The following is a 19,688-nucleotide window of genomic DNA, read 5'->3' as shown; positions in this document are numbered from 1 at the left end:
CATATAGAATGTTGATAAGCTAATTGGGCCATTAATTTTATAGTTACACGATAGAACCAAAACTAGTTAAAAAGATATAGTATGTTGTAGCAAAATTTGGGCTTATACGAAAGACTTATGATCAGTAGACTCTTTGAAGTGCTCTCATTATCGCCTTCACTTGTTTTCTGATCAGAGATAGACTAGAAAGCATGGCATTGGTTGAAAGATAGAGAGTGTTCTCGCTCCCTAAGACCCAAGACACCTATTGTGAGCTTGTTTACACAGACTGGTTTACCCCACTCACCAAAATATGGAAGAAAAATTGGTCTGAAGCGCGTTGGAAAAGAAGCGTTAATGCGATATGGGAGATCAAATGGCATGAGTACATGAAGTGTTTTATCTGGAAGGTACTTTGGGGAGCCATGCCAACTGGAATTAAGTTTCACACTAGAGGGATCGACACTGACACTTGCTCTAGTTGCAAGGTGGCTTCTGAGGACCCCCTACATCTATTTAACAAGTGCCCACCGACCTCGCGGGGACTGGCCGTTAAAGTCTGCAAATGGGTACAGAAGACATGGAAGATTAGCTTCTTTACAAATGACCTAATCTTGGGAGGGTGGAGCTACCAAAGCTAGGCCATTTTGGTGTGTACCCAAATCACCAGATTCTATTACCTTAATCAAGTCTGGAAATCTAAGAGCCTTTGAGTGTTTGAGACTAAACTTGTTGTAGCCCAGTTTGATAATATTGTGCGCCTCAGCACCAAGCTCATCCATGTTGTAGGAGCTAAAAGAGGGACAATAGGTAGAGATAAAGAGTGGCATCATGCACTGAGCTGCCTAGGCTTCTCATAGCATGTTTTGGTTTCAGTAGAGGTTGGGTTCATGCCCCCTATGGAATTGTTGACACGTCAAGGCACATGTTGTGCTTGAGGGCGATAGTATTCTTTTCAAGTTAATATATTTTCTCTCCACTCACAATTGTGAGCAAGACAAAAAAAAAAAGAAGATCCACTCTTTAAGAATGAGAATTTGTGAGCCTTAAAAAATTACGTAAAATCTCCCATGGTTCCTATGACTTTCTCAAGATTTAAAAGTAGCGATTTGATACTATGGCTTAGCAATAAATAGCGATTCCATAATGAATAAGCTTTCTTTAGGCAAACTTCGGGACTTTCGAGCAAAACTCGACAAAACTAATGGGTAGATGGTGCTCCTTGCCCTTGTCTTCTTGTCAATCAACAATTCAACAATCCATGGAGGTGTGCGTGCATTCCTCTACCATAGCGGACACATGTATGCTTTTAACCTAGTGGTCATTTTGGGTTCGAGTTTTATTTTTCCATTCAACATGGCTTTCACCAAAGCCACTTGGCATCAATAGAGGGTTTTCACACCCCGTCAAGGGAGGGCCACGGGGCGAGGGCCGGGGCTTTGGAGGGAGGGGGGGGGGCACCCAATGCAAGGTGGGGTTTGCTTTCTACTTTTGCCTCTAACCACTCACTTGTGCTTCTTGAAAATAATGGAAGTCCACATGGTTTTGTAAATGAAGGCAAAGTGTAAATTCAAAAAAATTGCTAAATTCGGGTGCCTAGGCGACAATTGTAAATTTGGGTCTCGAGATCCACAACCCCGATTTCGTCCGCGCTTGTCTATTGCACCTCCACCCTTGATCCACTCAATATTGGTGGCGTGTCACATAGAGACAAGGGCTTGAGCCCCCCCTCCCTCACCCCAAGACTTGAACCCTTGACACCTCACTTGACAACCGATACCCTAGCCACTCACCCATGTGTACTTCTTGAAAATAATGAAAGTCTGCATGGTTTTGTAAATGATGTAAATTTGGTAAGTTTGGGTGCTCAAGCGCCATTTGTAAATTTGGGTCTCTAGATCGACGGCTCCGATTTCGATTGTGATCTTCACCGAACAGCGACGTCGATTTTCAACCATAGATCCCCTCTAAAAAAATGAGGGTGTCAATTAGACCGTTGATCCTTACTGTGAACTAGATGTAAACTTGAACAAATGTGAACTTGCATGTAAACTCTTGTTGTTGTAAACTCGAAGTAAACTTAGTGTGAACTAAGATCGCGACTTGCAATATAATGCTATAAGTCTCCATGCCTAGTAGCGGTAAAGGAATCGCCTTGGGATGGGGAGATTGCGAGCTAGAATCCCACCCCACCCTTATTTTTTTCTTCCAAATGAATCAAACGGCCCAGAATGAACAATTATCTGGGACCCGAGAACCCCTCTAAAAAATGAGACACATTTAATTTTAGAGTATCTTGGCGCAGGGGTAAAGAGTTGCGTGGGGCCCACTACGTCAAAGCATTCTCCAGTATATGTTTTGTCATTCTGCGCCTATCATTGAGAGCCAGCTGAAGCCTGTGTTCTGCTCCCCCCCCTTCTTTGGAATTTAAACACCATCGTGCTTGCGAAACCTAATCTTGTATAATCTGTCTTTCAGTAGAGCAAGCCCTAATTGCGTTTTCTGCAACCTTGCTTGTACGATTGCAGAAGGAGCTTTGTAGCGCCATAGCATTTGTGCAGGTTTTCTTGGCAGCTTTGCAGAATATCGCTTTTGAAGATCCGAAATAAGAAAGCTGAAATTTTGATTTTCTTTGAAGATCTTCGTTGTTATTAAAGAAAAGAAGGTGGGCTTGATAACGCCATTGTTAAGAGCTGGAGCACTCAGAGAGGATAGCAGGTGAGCAAGGTACCATGGCTGCTGCTGCCCCAGATACGGGGTCAGCGGCAGCACATGGGGCAACAACAACCAATGGAAATCCTGTATTTATTGGCCAATCTGTTGTTCCCCTGGTCAACAAGCTCCAAGACATTTTTTCTCAGCTTGGAAGTTCATCTACCGTAAACCTTCCACAGGTCGCTGTTGTTGGAAGCCAGAGTAGTGGTAAATCTAGTGTTCTTGAGGGTCTTGTTGGCCGTGATTTCTTGCCCAGAGGTTCAGACATCTGCACTCGACGTCCATTGGTGTTGCAGCTCATCCAGACCACTCGAAGACCTGATGAAAAGTCTGAAGTAGTAGAATGGGGCGAATTCTTACATGCTCCAGGAAAACGCTTCACAGATTTTTCCTTGATTCGAAAAGAGATTGAGGTAAGGGATGCTTGGATGTTGTTTTGTTGATCTTCAAGTTAGAAAAGCAACTGGAGGAACCTTTCATCGTTAGTATCGGCTGGCTTACCACTGAGCATAAGACTCTCTCAAAAAAATGCTGTTTGGCTATTTCTTTGTTGCCAGAGTGTGCAGCACTTTGGACATGACTTCTGCATTGCATGATTAGTACTGTAGTTCACATGCTCAATTACTCTCCGTTTAATGTGATGTATCCACATGGCACATGTCAAAATGCAAAATATGTGACAAAGGGGGTGCTTGGCAGGCTGAGACTGAAAGGGAACTGGGGTCAAACAAAGGCATTTCCGATAAGCAAATTCGGTTAAAAATATTTTCACCCAATGTTTTGACAATCACATTGGTCGATTTGCCTGGCATCACTAAAGTTCCTGTTGGTGATCAACCAAGCGACATCGAGTCCCGTGTAAGAACGATGATTCTTTCTTACATCAAGCATGAGACTTGTATTATTTTGGCCGTTTCTCCTGCCAATGCGGACTTGGCTAATTCAGATGCCCTTCAAATGGCAAGACTTGCAGATCCAGATGGTACTTGTTCATACTTTCATACTGGCTCTGATTGTTAACTGTATCATTTCTAAGTAGTTCAATTTACTTTGTTGTGTTACGATGAATTTAACAGGTTCTCGGACAATTGGAGTTATTACAAAGGTGAGTTGGTTTTTGATCTTCTTGCATAGACTCCATTAGTCAACTTCAGCTGATTTTGTTGTTCTTTTACTCATCGGTGACAGTTGGATATAATGGACAGAGGAACAGATGCACGAAACTTGCTCTTGGGGAACGTTATACCTCTTCGTCTTGGTTATATAGGTGTAGTGAATCGAAGTCAAGAGGTAGTGTTCATTTTTTGTACTCAAGCAGAATGTTGCTCTTGAGCTTTTTCAGGAGCTTTTAGAGAAGTAGAACTTGAAAAGAGGCCATTGCTTTGTTCCAAGGTGCCTAAATTGGAGTAGCTGATAAGCATGTTGACTGTAAATGCAATGACAGATTTTTTAGGAATGCGTCATCTTCTGTCTGAGTCCTTGTTCTTTTTGGCCTTGAATTTCCTATGTGCACCAGGTGAGACTTAGATAATTGATTGCTTTTTCCCATTAAGCTATTTAGTTTTCAGTTGCTTGTCAGCTGTTTCAAGCTTGTAAATTGGCTGTGTTCTTATTAGCTGTTTATGCAAGGTCCCTCTTGGGTGCAGTCCACAATTGTATGACAGACAATGCACATCCTACTTCATGGCATAGTTACATGGGACGGCGGGTCGGGGTCGGGACGGCAAAAGTCAGGAAACGGGGACGGGGTTCGGAACGGCAAAAAGAAAAAAGAGTTTTTTTGGCATTTTTTGACCTACACACATGCCACACACATAGAGCATCACTTTGACCATAAATTTACACTAAATAGACCAAAGAACACGAGTCATATAGGCTGAAATGTGCTAATAAAACATCGATGATCGATGGATACAAAATGAGAAGTGCATGCCACAAGGGCTCAAGAGTCAAAAAGCCTAAAGGACTTAGGACAAGCCTAAGGCCTCAAGGATAACAAAAAGTACAAAGGGCTATGTAGTAGGTAGAGTCGTAGACTCAAGAGTCTAGACTCGAGAGTCGAGTGATCAATGATCATCAAACTCAAGAAGTGCTCGCCTGCTGAATCTCCACATCGTCGTCGTAGTCGAGGTCGTCGGCGACGTATGAGGGCTCGGGAGGCTCGCATTGAGGCTCGAAATCCTCCTCTAGCTCCTCCAAAAGAGTATCGGCCATAGATGGATTCTCTTGTGCCGTCTCCCACTTAGTGAAAGGATCTGCCTTGTGTGTGACGCTCTTGGCAAGCATGCGCAAGTTAGCGCTCACAAACACCAAATCATTGGCCCTCTGAACCCCAAGGCGATTACTCTTCTTAGAGGCAATGTGACTGTACACACTCCATAGTTGCTCCAAGCAACTAGTTGTACATGCTTGGCTAAGGACACGAACAGCCAAGCGCTGCAAATGTGGACCATCTCCTCCATAGTCCTCCCACCACAAAACCGAGCCAATCTTGTTGCGATCAAGCTGTGCATCTACACATCCATAGGAGCCCTTCTTTTGCCGGTAGTTGAGTAGCTCGTCTCTAATCTTGCGCCTAATGTCACTGCTAGGCTCAAGGCGCTCCAATGCAAGCCGCCATCCTTTGCTCACCTCCTTGTCTGTCTCTTGACGCCTTCCTTGAAACTCAGGGTCAAGCACATAAGCTGCCGCATGAAGTGGAGAGTAGTATCCATTCCACCTCGACTCACACAAACCATGAATCTCCGCATACTGAACAGGGTCAGGCAGAAGCTTCTCAAGTGCCTCTATCATCCGATCCATGGCTTCGTAGACTTTGCCAATGCATGGCTGCAAGCCATCCACCACTAGAAGTAGGTGTAGAATAGGCTTGACCATGGCATCAAGAGTCTTCACCTCCTCCCACCAAGCGGCGTCGTCGGCCCATTCTCGGCATTTCAATCCTACTGCTGATGTAGACTCCGGCATGGCCTGGAACTCATCACTGAGAAAGAGGCCCCTTAAGGCTCCGCCACATGTAGACAAGCGGCCTAGCATAAGCCAATTAAATGCAAATCTTGTCTCTGAATATTTGAGCAAGGACAAGTGGCTCCTCTTTGAGAATTCATGGCGCACTTTTTGATGGTTGAGCACAAAGGAGACAATTCGAGAGACGTCACCAATGGTGGGTGAAATCCATGACAAGTTCCCTATGTCCTTGAGGAGGTTATTGAGGCAATGCGCCATGCAAAATGTGACATGGATGTTGGGATACATGCCCTCAATGATAGCTCCGGCTGCCCTATTTGACGCCTCTCCATCTGCAACCATACAAAGGACATTCTCTGGGCCGGTGATCTCTATGGTGCTTGTCCACTCCGCAGCAAGCATCTCGGCGGCCTTGCCACTATCGAATGCATCATGTGACTCCACAAAGTACATCTCCCCCCGAGAGTAGGCCACCACCCCGTGGATGGACCGCTTGCGGGTGTCGCTCCATCCATCTACAAGAAGAGAGACGCCATTGGTCTCCCACAAATCCTTTGTTGCTTGGGCCGCTTGTTCCACGGCAAGCTTCTCTTTGTCAAGGAGGGTGGTGCGAAGCCTCTCCGATGAAGGTGGCACATAAGAGGAGCTATATTCCCCTATTTTCGTAACCATGGTTCGAAAGTATGGAGACCTATCCACACAAAATAGAGCATGTTGTGTTAGTATGGAGAATCGAGAGTCGAGAGTCGAGAAGTTATAACCCATTGTGAATACAAAATGGAAGATTGCAATGTGCATATGCCAAGGGAAACTCACCGCGAAGCATGGAAGGCAATGTGGTCGTGGAAGAAGAATCGGGCAACCGACCTATCCACCTCTTCCTTCAATTTAGGATTCCAATTTTCGTTGAGAGTGGTTTGGCGATGTGGAACGGAAGAGGACGGTGTAGATCCATGGCTCTTGAAGGTTCGAGAGATGTCGTCAAGGTTGGCTTCCCTTTGCTCTCGCAGTGTCGCTGTGGCGGAGGGATCAACGGCAACAAAACGGCCCCTCTTGGCCACTTCCGCAACCTCATACACCGTGAGCTTCTCAAGAAGATCCAACCTCTTCTCGGGAGCTACATGAGGGCAAAACTTCACCTCGTGACCGGGTTCATGAAGAAGATGGGCTCGCACTTTGTTTGAATCACCCGATCTCTTGTATGGACATAGCTTGCACGTCCATGGTCTTGCACCGCCACCTTTGCCACGCGAGCTAAAGTCGACTTCATCCCACCACGACCACGTTTGCACGACGGGCCTCCTTCGAGAAGAAGCGGCTTGAGAAGTGGAGTTGGCTTGAGATGACATGATGGTGGAGAGACTCGAGAGAGTAGAGCTTAGAAGTTAGAAGAGTTAGAGGAGAGCTTGTGTGGAGAGAGAGTAAAGGAGAGCTTCAAAGTGGGTAGAAGAGGAAGAGGAGAGCTTCAAAGTTCAAACTTCAAAGTGGGTAGAAGAGGGAGAGACTTGAGAGTGGAGACTAGAGTGTAGAGTAGTCAATGGTCATGCTTCAAGCTTGAGCAATGAGCATTGAGTAGAGAGGAAAGCATTGATGATTGAGACTTGAGTAGCTTGAGCCTTGAGCTTGAGGGAAATGGAATGAGCATTGAGACTATGAGTATTAAGAGGCCCAAGGGAGCCTTTTATAGCCTTCCAAGGGCCAAGGCTCCAGAAATATGGCAGTTGGGGCTGCACAGATCCGTTAAAAACGGTAAAAAACGGGCAAATTTTTGAATGGACCCCGTCCGACCCCGGTCCGTCCCCCCTGCAACCTGCCCGTCTGGCCCGATTTCCGTCCGTCCCTCGGCGTTCCCTTCCGTTCCCGGCCCGGTTAGGGCCGTCCCCTGGCCCTAGGGCCCGTCCCCCCCGTCCCCTGTAACTATGCTTCATGGACACAAAGCGAAATAAGGGTACTTGAGTGGTGGTTATGCTGGTCAACTGGGCCCTTTCAAAGCACAAGGATGTTTGCTCAACCTGGGATCATCATAGTTTTGGGTAACGGGTTCTCATATATGGTCTCTTAGGGGGTACTTGTGAGAGCTGCAAGCACATAACGATGAACATGAGTACTTGCAAGCAAAATTGATCGGGGAGAAGAACAATTGGAGAATTTTGAACGTCAGAGGAACAATCCCAAAAGACCTTAAAGATCTATAACCAATCTCAAAGATCTATCCAACGACTCTTGAACTCAAGAGAGAGAGGCAGTCTGGTGTAATCTTTTTGCAGAGTATTGCAGAAGTAGAGCTAATACACGCTAGAGCAAGGGACCAAGACGAAGGATTTGTCTAGAGGCTCTGGAGAAAAAGACTACATTGGAGAAGAAAGTTCTGCACAGAAGATGAGGTTGCCAGGGGTGAGGGGGAGGTCAATACTTATTGCGATCGAGAAACATTACTGAAGCATTAACCAAAAACGCAGCCTCTACAATTTTTAATGTTTAAGAAAGTTGCATTTAGTTTTTAATGAATCGATCCTCACTTTGGTGAAACTTGGTGACGATTCCAAGGAGGGTTTTGTAGCCAGGACAATTATGGTGGTTTGGATGTGACGGCCAACTACAAGGAGAAAGACCTTGGAAAAGTATACATTGAGAAGTGGTTGACTTTTCAAGCAAGGAAAATTGTGTGCGCCCAACAATCATTCTATTTGCTACTAGATTTATATGTGTCATGATGCACCTAGTGCTTATAGACGGAGCAGAAATCGAGGAGAGGGTGATATACACCCCAAATGTTGGCACTACACACTATGCGATGTGTGTTCAATGGGAGGCCAACCAAGGGTCCTATTGTCACGAGGACGTGGCAATTATTAACCATGTCACAGAGATGTGGCAACTGCTAACCTTGGTTGTTGGTTTCTTTCCAATGGGGTTTATTTTATTTATTTTGAGACCCTCTTTTTGAAGTAGCAAACGGTCGGACATTGTATGGCCAATGTGAACGGTAGATTCACCGCAGACGGGAAGTGGTCGGCACTGGAATTCGTATGGTAAGAGGATGTCTAGGCTCAGAGCAAGATCATATAGGTCCCCCTGTCGCACTTAGCAAGTTGGTGGATACTAGGAAGTGAACTCAATTAAGGCGTAAAGTCAAGGTGGGACTACCAACAAAAAGTATCCGACAGTTGGGCCACATTGCATTTTTGGATGCGGTCCCAATGAGGATAGATGGTCAGAAGACCAGTGGGAGCCCAACGGAAGCATCTCCTAAAATTTAGGGAACTGCTATTTTGGGCCACGAAATGTGTTCGCGTCATTACCTTCGGTATGACTAGGGGAACACTTTATAACTCTGCCGCGAAGTCAACTGACGTGTCGGTTGGGATATTTTTAAGCGGCGAACCCGAAACGGGAAAATGCTTGAAAATGCGCCAAGTGTCACATTTTGGTGAACTTTCCTCTTGCAGAAAAATGGGCGCTGATTTTTTATGCTGGGAGAGGCCTCATTTGCAACCTGTCACAGGTTAAGAGCTATGGAGTGCTTTCTTTCCCTTCATGTACAGTGTGGTGCTAGGAGTGATGCCCTGCACACTACACACTGCTCTCTCTCTCCCCTACGTGCAGTTATGTGATGCCCCACAAGAGGGCTACTCATTTGACTGATGTACAGTTGTGTGGGTTCATGCTTTTGTGCTGAGGCAAGAGCCTCTTTGAGCAGGAACAGGGGTAGCTAACTGCTGCTCCAAAGCAGGCACTGGTGAGGGTCATAACCTCACCGTACAGGTGCAAAATCAGCGCTGTGTATGCGCTGTAAATTCACTGTTTTTCAGCCATACGGACGCCAGGATCATTGGGAATCGTGCCCCACTGGCAAAGGACAGTTAGGGGACTGTTTGGGGCTGAAAACAGGGCAAAAACCAGTAAATACAGCGTGCTGAATTTACTGTTTTTGGACAGGAATCAGAGGGTATACGCCAGTGCAAGCGAGTTCTAGCAGGGGAATTGGTTTCGCGCAAGTTTTGGGGCTGTTATGCTGCCGAAATTTGGCCAAATCAAATGGTATCTAGGTGGATACACGTGAAGGATTCCCAGGACCTTACCTTCTAATTTACCCTCCTAAAGAATAAAGAAATACCGAAAGGGGCGCCAATTTTGGGGCCTACAGGTTGTCGGCGTCTGCTCGGAGCATTCTAGCTTCCGAGCCGTGTGTGAGTTGAAGTGTTAATTCCCATTATAGGTTCTCTTTGCAAAGTGCTCTGTGTGTGTGTATAAAGTAAAGAATTTCGGGTGAAAGCCAACGCCTACCGCCCTACGGGCCGGTTACATGGTTCCATTGCCGGGATATCAATCACTTTTTCTTCAAAGAGTGAGCCTGGATTGTTCAGGGTAAAGACACACAGTGCAAGAACGCGGGGATTACACTATGGCCGACAAGGGAAAGGGAATTATGGAAGAGGGTTCCTCTCCAAAGGACAGGCAGGAGATTCCTATGGTTTTTGAGATTGGCGAGAGCTCACGGCCACGTCAGTCTGTACCTCCTGTCAACGTGAATGTCCCTCCAGTAGTCCAGGGCTTTATGACAGGGCAACTTGAGGATGATGCGGTTAAGACTCAGTTAGTTGCCGCGGTGAATGTCTTTTCGCAGCTGGTGCAGAATCCGAGGTTTATGGAATTCTTGCAAGCGCCACCAGTGCAACAGCAAAATAGGCAACCTACGCCGCGTACAGAGCTTGTTGAAGCTCAAGCCCAGGTACTTCATGAGGCGCAGGAGGAAAGGGAACACTCGCATGTTGCGGAGTCGGGGGCTGCAAAGCAGGTTCCTCCCGTGCTTGAACAGGTGGCTAGAACGCCTATTCCACAGGTTATGCCAGTTCAGCCCGCCACCTTTCAGAGCCAGCATGCTGTCTTGAATGGACAGGGAGCTGGATACCAGGCTATGCACTCAGTTTTTCCACCACCCACGGTACATCCTGGGTATTTCAGGGGTGGATCAGTGTTCCAAAGTATGGCTGGTTATGCGTTTGGAAGTCAGCCGTACATGCCAGGAACAGTGTTTGGGGGTATGCAAGGCATCATGCCAAACCCCTTGTATGGTACTATCGGCATGCAGCAAGGTTTCCACGGCAACCAGGGCCAGTTTGGGGTGCCACAGGCTCATTTTGGCATGGCTGGTTTTTCTGGACAGCAGCCAGATATCGCACCTCTGACGCAAAATGTGAATGGCCAACACGTGCCGATCATGCCTAGTACAGTGCCCATGTTGCAGACCATCCCGTATGACAACTTGGGGGCACTAGAGAAGCCGAAGGCTTACAAAGAAGGTGGTGCAGCGGTAAAGTTCAGTACCTTCAGTGGTTTCGAGGATAAGACAAAGGCACTCACTTTCCTCCAGCAGTTTGATACAGCTTATGCGGGAGGGAATTTTACAGAGGCCTCGAAGGTCAGGAAAGCTGCCACTTTCTTAAAGGACAATGCGCTTACCTGGTGGACGACATTGTTAATGCAAGGACAGGCACCCGCCACTTGGGTTTACTTCAAGCAAATGTTTGCATCTGCTTGGCTATCAAATGAATTTGAAGCTGATGTCTTGACAGATTGGCACCAACTTACGGCAGCTTCGTGCAAGAGCTTGCTGGAGTACAATAGGAGGTTTTGTAAAGCATTACTCTCAGTGACCTCCTACAGATTTGTGCCACTGACAGAGCAGATAGAGAAGTATTGTTGTGGGTTGCCTAAAGGGCTTTGCGATTACTGTACAAAGAATAGAGTGGCTACCCTTACTCAGCTTATGGAAGTTGCGAACACTGGTCTTGCCCTGTTGAAAGGAGAGGACAGTGGATTTCCGAGCAGTGATAAAGGAGGGCAGCAAAAGAAAAATTCAGCGAAGAAGCCCTTTGTGAAAACGGCTCCTGATGCGTCACAGGGGTCTGAACAGGCCACCAAAGATAAGGATTCAGTTGGGACTTCTGGAGCGCAGGCAAAGAAACAGAAAAGGAAGCCTTTTGTGCGCAAGTCGCTCGAGGAAAAGAAGGTCCTAATGGCTGAGAACAAATGCTTTATATGCGAGCAGCCTGGTCATATTTCTATCAATTGTCCACAAAGAAAAAGGCCAGCTGACTCATAGGATAAAGAAGACCAGAAAGGCAAGAAGCCTAAACCCACGGCAGGTTTAGTGCCAGACATGGTGGGTGACAGGCCCAGCACAGATGCCAGTGAGTTATGCAGGGCATGGGGTAAAGTTAGAGATCAGACGGCACTCATCTTCTTTGATCCAGGTGCCAAAGCCAACTTTATCTCACCAGAGTTAGCTATGAAGCTCGGCATCAAAGCTGAAGAGATGGGGTACACAGCAGAGGCAGGGTTGGCATGTCCTGGCCACTCAGAGTGTGTTACTCCCATCATTGGAAAACTGCGTCTGCATATTCAGTCGTATGTGGACTCTGAAGAGTTCTACATCATGCCGCTGGAAGGTTGTGACGCCTTGTTGGGGATCCCGTGGATGTTCCGAGTGCATGGAGTCTTGGATGCCTACAACAAAAAGATCACTGTACAGCATAGGGGCAAAACTCACATCTTGGATGTAAAGCTTAAAGGAGAGTCAGTCCCTATTGTATCTGCTTCTGCTATCACTTCTGTAATAAAGAATCATCTTTCTGTGTACTTGATTTTTGCACGTGATGTCTCAGATAGGGATCAGTCAAATTTATCTGTGTTAGATAAAGAAAGGTCAGCATTTTTGCAAAAGTTTAGTGACTGTTTTTCTGATTCATTACCGTCGCAATTACCGCCAGAGAGACCTGAGGACCATCGGATAGATTTGGTGCCAGGGTGTAGCCCACCAAATAGACCTCCCTACAGGGTTAGTGCGGCGCAGCAGAAAGAGATTATGGGCCAGGTTGAGGAGTTATTAGAGAAGGGGCTGATTCAGCCTAGTTCTTCACCCTTTTGCTCCCCAGTGCTCCTAGTGCAGAAGAAGGATGGCTCATGGCGCATGTGTATTGATTACCGTGCGTTGAATAAGAATACCATCAAGAATAGGTTTCCTATTCCTCGCATTGATGATATTCTCGATCGTTTAGAGGGTGCTGCAATTTTCAGCAGGATAGACCTGAAGAGTGGGTACCATCAGATTCGTATAAGCCCAGAGGATGTGCACAAGACTGCGTTTAGAACGACATTTGGTCTTTATGAGTTTCTAGTGATGCCGTTTGGGCTAACAAATGCTCCTGCCACGTTCAACAGAATGATGGACCGGATTTTCCGCTCGCATCAACAGTTTGTTGGAACATTCTTCGATGACATGATTGTGTATTCGAAGAATGAAGAGGAGCATAGGCGTCACTTGACCATTGTGTTCGAAGAGCTGCGCAGTCACAGGTTACTTGTCAATCCTAAGAAAAGTGAATTCTTCCTTGAAGAGATCCACTTTCTGGGCCACATAGTCTCAAAGGATGGTGTAAGAATGGATCCCGCAAAGGTCGAAGCTATCAAGACATGGCTAGACTTGAAGACTGTGCACGATGTCAGAAGCTTCTTGGGATTGTGTTCCTACTATAGAAGGTTTATCAGAAATTTTGCAGAGATAGCATCGCCTCTTCACGCATTGCAAAAGAAAGAGGTCACTTTCAGATGGACCCAAAAAGAGATTTCAGCTTTTAGTCTCTTAAAGGAAAAGTTGACTTCAGATCCAGTTATTGTTCTGCCAGATCTCAGGAAGTCATTTGTGGTCCAATGTGACGCGTGTGGCAGTAGCATCGGAGCAGTGCTAATGCAAGATGGACGGGTAGTAGCCTATGAAAGCCGAATTTTGCAAGGGCCAGAGAGGACTATGCAAGTCTATGAGAAAGAACTCTTGGCCGTTATTCATGGGCTTTCTAGCTGGAAGCACTGCCTCTTAGGTGCTGATTTTGTTGTCCAAACAGATCATCAGACCTTGCGATACTTCTTGACACAGTCAAAGTTATCCGAAAAGCATATGCGATGGGCAAACATTCTTTCCATGTTCCACTTCCAGATTATGCATGTGGAAGGCAAGAAGAATGTTGTGGCTGATGCGTTATCAAGAAAGCCACAAATTTCAGCTGTGTCAATTCCTTATCATCATGAGTTAGATGACATGAAGGAACAGTATACTGCTGATGAAGATTTTGCAAGGATCTTTGAACAGTTACAAGAGGGGCAACATCACGAGCACTACCTCCTCAGAGATGGTTTTATGATGATGCATGGCAGACTTTGTGTCACTAGGCCACTGCGACATAAGGTCATGGAAGAGAGTCATGTCCCACCGTATGCAGGGCATCGTGGCATTGATGCAACAGTTAAAGCGGTAGAGACGTTCTTCTATTGGCCTACCTTGAGGAGAGATGTGGATGCCTTTGTGCGAGCATGCATAGTTTGCCAAAAGGTCAAGTTTGACAGGCAAAAGGCACCAGGGTTGTTACAACCACTGCCGATTCCGGATAAGCCATGGGAAAGCATTGCTATGGACTTTATCTTTGATCTTCCAAGGACGCCAACAGGGAATGATGGTATATGGACCATTATCTGCAGGTTCAGCAAGCAGGCCCATTTTATCCCTGTCAGGAAGAAGATAAAATCTGATCAGATGGCACGCTTGTTCATGTACAATGTGTTTAAGTACCATGGTATGCCACAATCGATTATCAGTGATCGTGATCCTCGCATGACCAGTTTGTTCTGGAGAGGATTGTTTGAGAACATGGGTACTACGCTCAAGTTCTCGTCTTCGTTTCATCCACAAACTGATGGACAGTCAGAAGAGGCCAATTCTACTGTCTTAGATCTGCTGAAATGCTATGTGTCAGATAATAAGGGCAAGTGGGAACAGTATTTGCCTATGCTTGAGTATGCGTACAATAATACGGTGCATTCGTCTACTGGCAAAGCACCTTTTGAAATTGTTGAAGGCGGCAAAAAGGTTCCTCTCATTTTGCACACAAAGGACAAGATCTTTGAGGCAGATCGATATGTTGAGAACATGGATGAGATGTATAAGAAGATTAAAGTTGCCTTGGAGAAAACTCAGGCAAAACAGAAAAAGGCTGCTGATCGTCACCGTCGTGAATTGTTACTATCACCTGGTGATTGGGTTCTCTTAAAGTTCGAAAAGGCAAGGTTAAAGAAGATGAAGGGCAAGGAACGGCTGTTTCCTAAGCTCAGCATGCGTTACTATGGGCCTTTTCAAGTGCTTGACAAGATCAGCGATGTGGCTTACAGGCTGAAATTGCCTGATGCATGGAAGATTCATAATGCGTTTCACCTGAGTCTTCTAAGACCCTTCGTGGGTGATGTGCCAGAAGATATGCCAGTTGAGGATCAGCCAGAAGTTGAGGAACTTGATGAGATCCTGGTACCTGAGCAAGTTTTGGCACATAAGGACAGAAAAGTTAAAGGACAAGTTGCAAGACGCTATTTGGTGAAGTTCAAGAACTATCCGCCTATGGATGCAAAGTGGATGGAAGAGCATGAACTGTCAGAGTCACCAAATGTATTGCAGCTTTACCTTGAAGCCTTTGGGTTACAGCCTACTTATGCCCCAACCCAACGTGTGCAAAGGAGGGGTAATGATAGAGCTAGTACATCGAATGTACATATGAATTCAGTGCCATAGATAGAAATGGCAAAAGTATGAAGGCCTCATTAAGTCATTTGTATCTATGTATGTTACGACCTTTCTTGCGGATACATGCGATGATAAAAGAGTGTTGATAGCACAAGATCATCAGTGGCGTGTATTTATGGTATGCAATCGAGGACGTTTGCGATTTCAAGAGGGGGGTATGTCACGAGGACGTGGCAGTTATTAACCATGTCACAGAGATGTTGCAACTGCTAACCTTGGTTGTTGGTTTCTTTCCAATGGGGTTTATTTTATTTATTTTGAGACCCTCTTTTTGAAGTAGCAAACGGTCGGACATTGTATGGCCAATGTGAACGGTAGATTCACCGCAGACGGGAAGTGGTCGGCACTGGAATTCGTATGGTAAGAGGATGTCTAGGCTCAGAGCAAGATCATATAGGTCCCCCTGTCGCACTTAGCAAGTTGGTGGATACTAGGAAGTGAACTCAATTAAGGCGTAAAGTCAAGGTGGGACTACCAACAAAAAGTATCCGACAGTTGGGCCACATTGCATTTTTGGATGCGGTCCCAATGAGGATAGATGGTTAGAAGACCAGTGGGAGCCCAACGGAAGCATCTCCTAAAATTTAGGGAACTGCTATTTTGGGCCACGAAATGTGTTCGCGTCATTACCTTCGGTATGACTAGGGGAACACTTTATAACTCTGCCGCGAAGTCAACTGACGTGTCGGTTGGGATATTTTTAAGCGGCGAACCCGAAACGGGAAAATGCTTGAAAATGCGCCAAGTGTCACATTTTGGTGAACTTTCCTCTTGCAGAAAAATGGGCGCTGATTTTTTATGCTGGGAGAGGCCTCATTTGCAACCTGTCACAGGTTAAGAGCTATGGAGTGCTTTCTTTCCCTTCATGTACAGTGTGGTGCTAGGAGTGATGCCCTGCACACTACACACTGCTCTCTCTCTCCCCTACGTGCAGTTATGTGATGCCCCACAAGAGGGCTACTCATTTGACTGATGTACAGTTGTGTGGGTTCATGCTTTTGTGCTGAGGCAAGAGCCTCTTTGAGCAGGAACAGGGGTAGCTAACTGCTGCTCCAAAGCAGGCACTGGTGAGGGTCATAACCTCACCGTACAGGTGCAAAATCAGCGCTGTGTATGCGCTGTAAATTCACTGTTTTTCAGCCATACGGACGCCAGGATCATTGGGAATCGTGCCCCACTGGCAAAGGACAGTTAGGGGACTGTTTGGGGCTGAAAACAGGGCAAAAACCAGTAAATACAGCGTGCTGAATTTACTGTTTTTGGACAGGAATCAGAGGGTATACGCCAGTGCAAGCGAGTTCTAGCAGGGGAATTGGTTTCGCGCAAGTTTTGGGGCTGTTATGCTGCCGAAATTTGGCCAAATCAAATGGTATCTAGGTGGATACACGTGAAGGATTCCCAGGACCTTACCTTCTAATTTACCCTCCTAAAGAATAAAGAAATACCGAAAGGGGCGCCAATTTTGGGGCCTACAGGTTGTCGGCGTCTGCTCGGAGCATTCTAGCTTTCGAGCCGTGTGTGAGTTGAAGTGTTAATTCCCATTACAGGTTCTCTTTGCAAAGTGCTTTGTGTGTGTGTATAAAGTAAAGAATTTCGGGTGAAAGCCAACGCCTACCGCCCTACGGGCCGGTTACACCTATATGTAGACCCTACGTGCGCTTTGCGACTCCATCCATTTCTTGATGACATGCAAACGTGGACAAAACTGGGGGGGGGGGGGGGGGGGGCATTTAAAGCCGACAAAAATACTCCCAAAGTAGGCATAGATCCCAAGGGCTTGAGACATGTGAATCATAGCTTGGTACCAACTAACTAGTCAGGCCACATACTTGGCGCTACCTGCTTCAAAGTGTATCAATCTCACTCACCGACGGGCACACCCACAAAACAACTCTTATCTTCTAATCTTCGTGGTAGATATCGCAACCATTACTGGTCGGGAGGTGAACCAACTTCAACATTGCAGAAGCCAGAGTTACCAGAAAACCCCACTTTGTGGCTTGGGAATGTTGGAACGGCACTCCGAGCAATGCACATTGCATGGAACGTCTCGGAATGCTAAACGTTTTGGATAATCAGCCTTTATCAGAACGTGCAGGACGGAAACGGGCAGGGAATGGCCAGATTGGCGGGCAGCACGCTTGATGGACGGATTCAGTTCAATAGCTATAATTCTGGTCTACAATAAAAAATGGGTGGATTTTTGAAACTGAGTTATTTTGAGTGAGCCTCCCCCTTATAAAATGCACCCCCACACCCATTACCTTCACTGTGCACATGCCACAAGCTCTGTGCTATCAAGCTCTACCCTCTCAAGGCTCAAGCTCTAGCTCTAGCCTCTATCTAGTAGTATCAAGCTCTCGAGTCTCAAGTCTACTGGCCTACAAGGCTAGAAGCTTTGAAGCTCTCTCCTCTCTCCCTCTGTCTTTCAAGCTCTCTCCCTCTTTCTTTCAAGCTCTCTCCCTCTCCCCCTCCCTCTCTGTCATGAGAGTGTGACAACTACTATATATATTTGTTGGTTTTTTTTGTCACAAACTGGTGACGTGGCTGCCCGGTACACACACACACAACTTCCATTTGGCATGGAACAGTCCCGGATTGTTGGCGGAAATGTTGCACTGTACGGATCCGGAAATCACGTAGTCTTGCTGACGTGCCATGCCATTCGGAAGCCGGTGAATTGCGGCGCTTTTTATGGAAATTGCTGGCAGCTTTTGGCTACGCTCTACGCAAGAGGGGAGAGAGCTTTTATTTTTAAAAGCCTTGCTTTATTTTGCCAAGCAATGGCTTGAGAGAGAAAAAAAAGATAACTTTATTTTTAAAGTGCTTTTAATTGGCAGCTTTTGGGGCTCTGCTTTTAGCATCCCTTGTAAACCTTTATAATAGTGGCTTGGTCTCCCACTTCTCATAGCATTTGGACGTAAAGTTTGAGAGTGAGACCCTCCCACTTCCTTGTACTTTGAGTTGCAGATTAATACAAAAAGAAATACCGAAAGGGGCGCTAACCTTTGGGGCCAATATCTCTAGGCACAGAAGTCCGCCGGGCCGTGTCGAATTAATTGTGAACTGTAAACGGTTTTGAAGTGAATTCCTGTCGTGTCGCGGTAGAATCTTGACTTGGAGTGTACAAGTCTGTTACAGTGGTATCAGAGCCTCTTCATTTAAGAAGATCTCGTTCATAGTTCAGATTGAGCGGTTTACCTTGGGACTTCTTACAGAGATCCGAGATCATTGCTTAGAACAAAAGTCAAATTCCATTAAGGAATTGATGAGTCATGCGAAACGGGGTTTTGCCATTCATTCTGGCAGTTTGACCTACCCCACAGATGAAATCATGACGCAAAGGACTGAACAGACTTCGAACAATGAAAGTAGTAAGAGGAAGAGCAACCCAAAAAAGAAAGAAAAGGATGCACGATCCAAGCTTACTCTTTAAGAGAGAGCTCTCTACATCAAAGAGGGGAAGTGCTTTGGATGCGGGGAAACGGGGCATACCTCCGCAAAGTGCCCTAAAAAGGCACTGAAAGAACAGAATGACAAGGATGAAGACAAGCTTGAGGATTCGAAAGCAGCTAAGGAACGTGGACGAAAAGGCAAGATGAAAGCAGGACTGGTTCCAGATTGCATGGGTAGTGACCCAAGCAGAGTACAAAACATTGTCGAGCTTGGTTGGCAAAGTGAAAGACCAAGAAGCCCTGATTTTCTTTGATGGAGGAGCCAAGGCCAACTTCATTTCACCTAAATTGGCGGCGCGGCTCGAGATCACACCCGATCGGATGGGACCACGAGCAAAAGCAGTTCTAGCGGCACTCGGTAGGGACGTAGCCATCACACCTGTCATTGGCAGACTTTGGTTGTATTGTCAGGGGTATTTGGGGCATGAGAAATTCTACATAATGCCCTTGGAAGGTTGTGATGTCCTCTTGGGAATTCCCTGGTACCATAAGAACAACGCCGTGGTCGACTATTGGGCAAGAAAAGCAACTTTGACTACAGCGAAGGGCCGAACTATTGTACTTGATGTAAAACTTAAGGGCGAGTATGTCCCTATTGTATCGGCTTCGGCCGTTTCCAAATTAATGAAATCTAGTCTGTTTGTTTACTTGATCTTTTGAAAAGAGTTGAATGATGAGGATAGGACAAATATGTCTGAACTTGATAAAGAACGCCAAGATTTTCTCCACACCCATGCCGATTGCTTTTCAGAGGGCCTGCAAGGCGAGTTACCACCCGCTTGTCCTGAGGATCATACCATTGATCTGATACCTGGAAGCACACCACCGCACCGGCCACCTTACCGTGTGAACCGAGCCCAAAACGAAGAAATTATGAACCAAGTGAGACCTCTTGGAAAAGGGTCTTGTCCAGCCGAGTACTTCACCGTATTGCTCTCTAATGT

At 46.2% G+C, this 19,688-nt stretch overlaps 1 protein-coding gene across 1 annotated transcript in view; it reads left to right on the top strand.

The window, feature by feature from the left end:
- The first annotated feature begins 2,295 nt into the window (after window positions 1–2,295).
- Window positions 2,296–19,688, top strand: part of LOC147442520 (dynamin-related protein 3A-like) — a 77,319-nt gene continuing 59,926 nt past the window's right edge. The window contains exons 1-4 of the mRNA XM_086528677.1: window positions 2,296–3,107; window positions 3,394–3,676; window positions 3,771–3,799; window positions 3,883–3,984. Coding sequence (XP_086384803.1) covers window positions 2,712–3,107; window positions 3,394–3,676; window positions 3,771–3,799; window positions 3,883–3,984 — 810 coding nt within the window. The 5' untranslated portion in view covers window positions 2,296–2,711. The remainder of the gene's footprint in view (window positions 3,108–3,393; window positions 3,677–3,770; window positions 3,800–3,882; window positions 3,985–19,688) is intronic.

The sequence above is a fragment of the Adiantum capillus-veneris genome, chromosome 14 (genome assembly GCF_014529385.1).
Source record: "Adiantum capillus-veneris isolate H3 chromosome 14, ASM1452938v2, whole genome shotgun sequence".
NCBI lineage: Eukaryota > Viridiplantae > Streptophyta > Polypodiopsida > Polypodiales > Pteridaceae > Adiantum > Adiantum capillus-veneris.
This window is presented reverse-complemented; position numbering and strand designations above follow the sequence as displayed.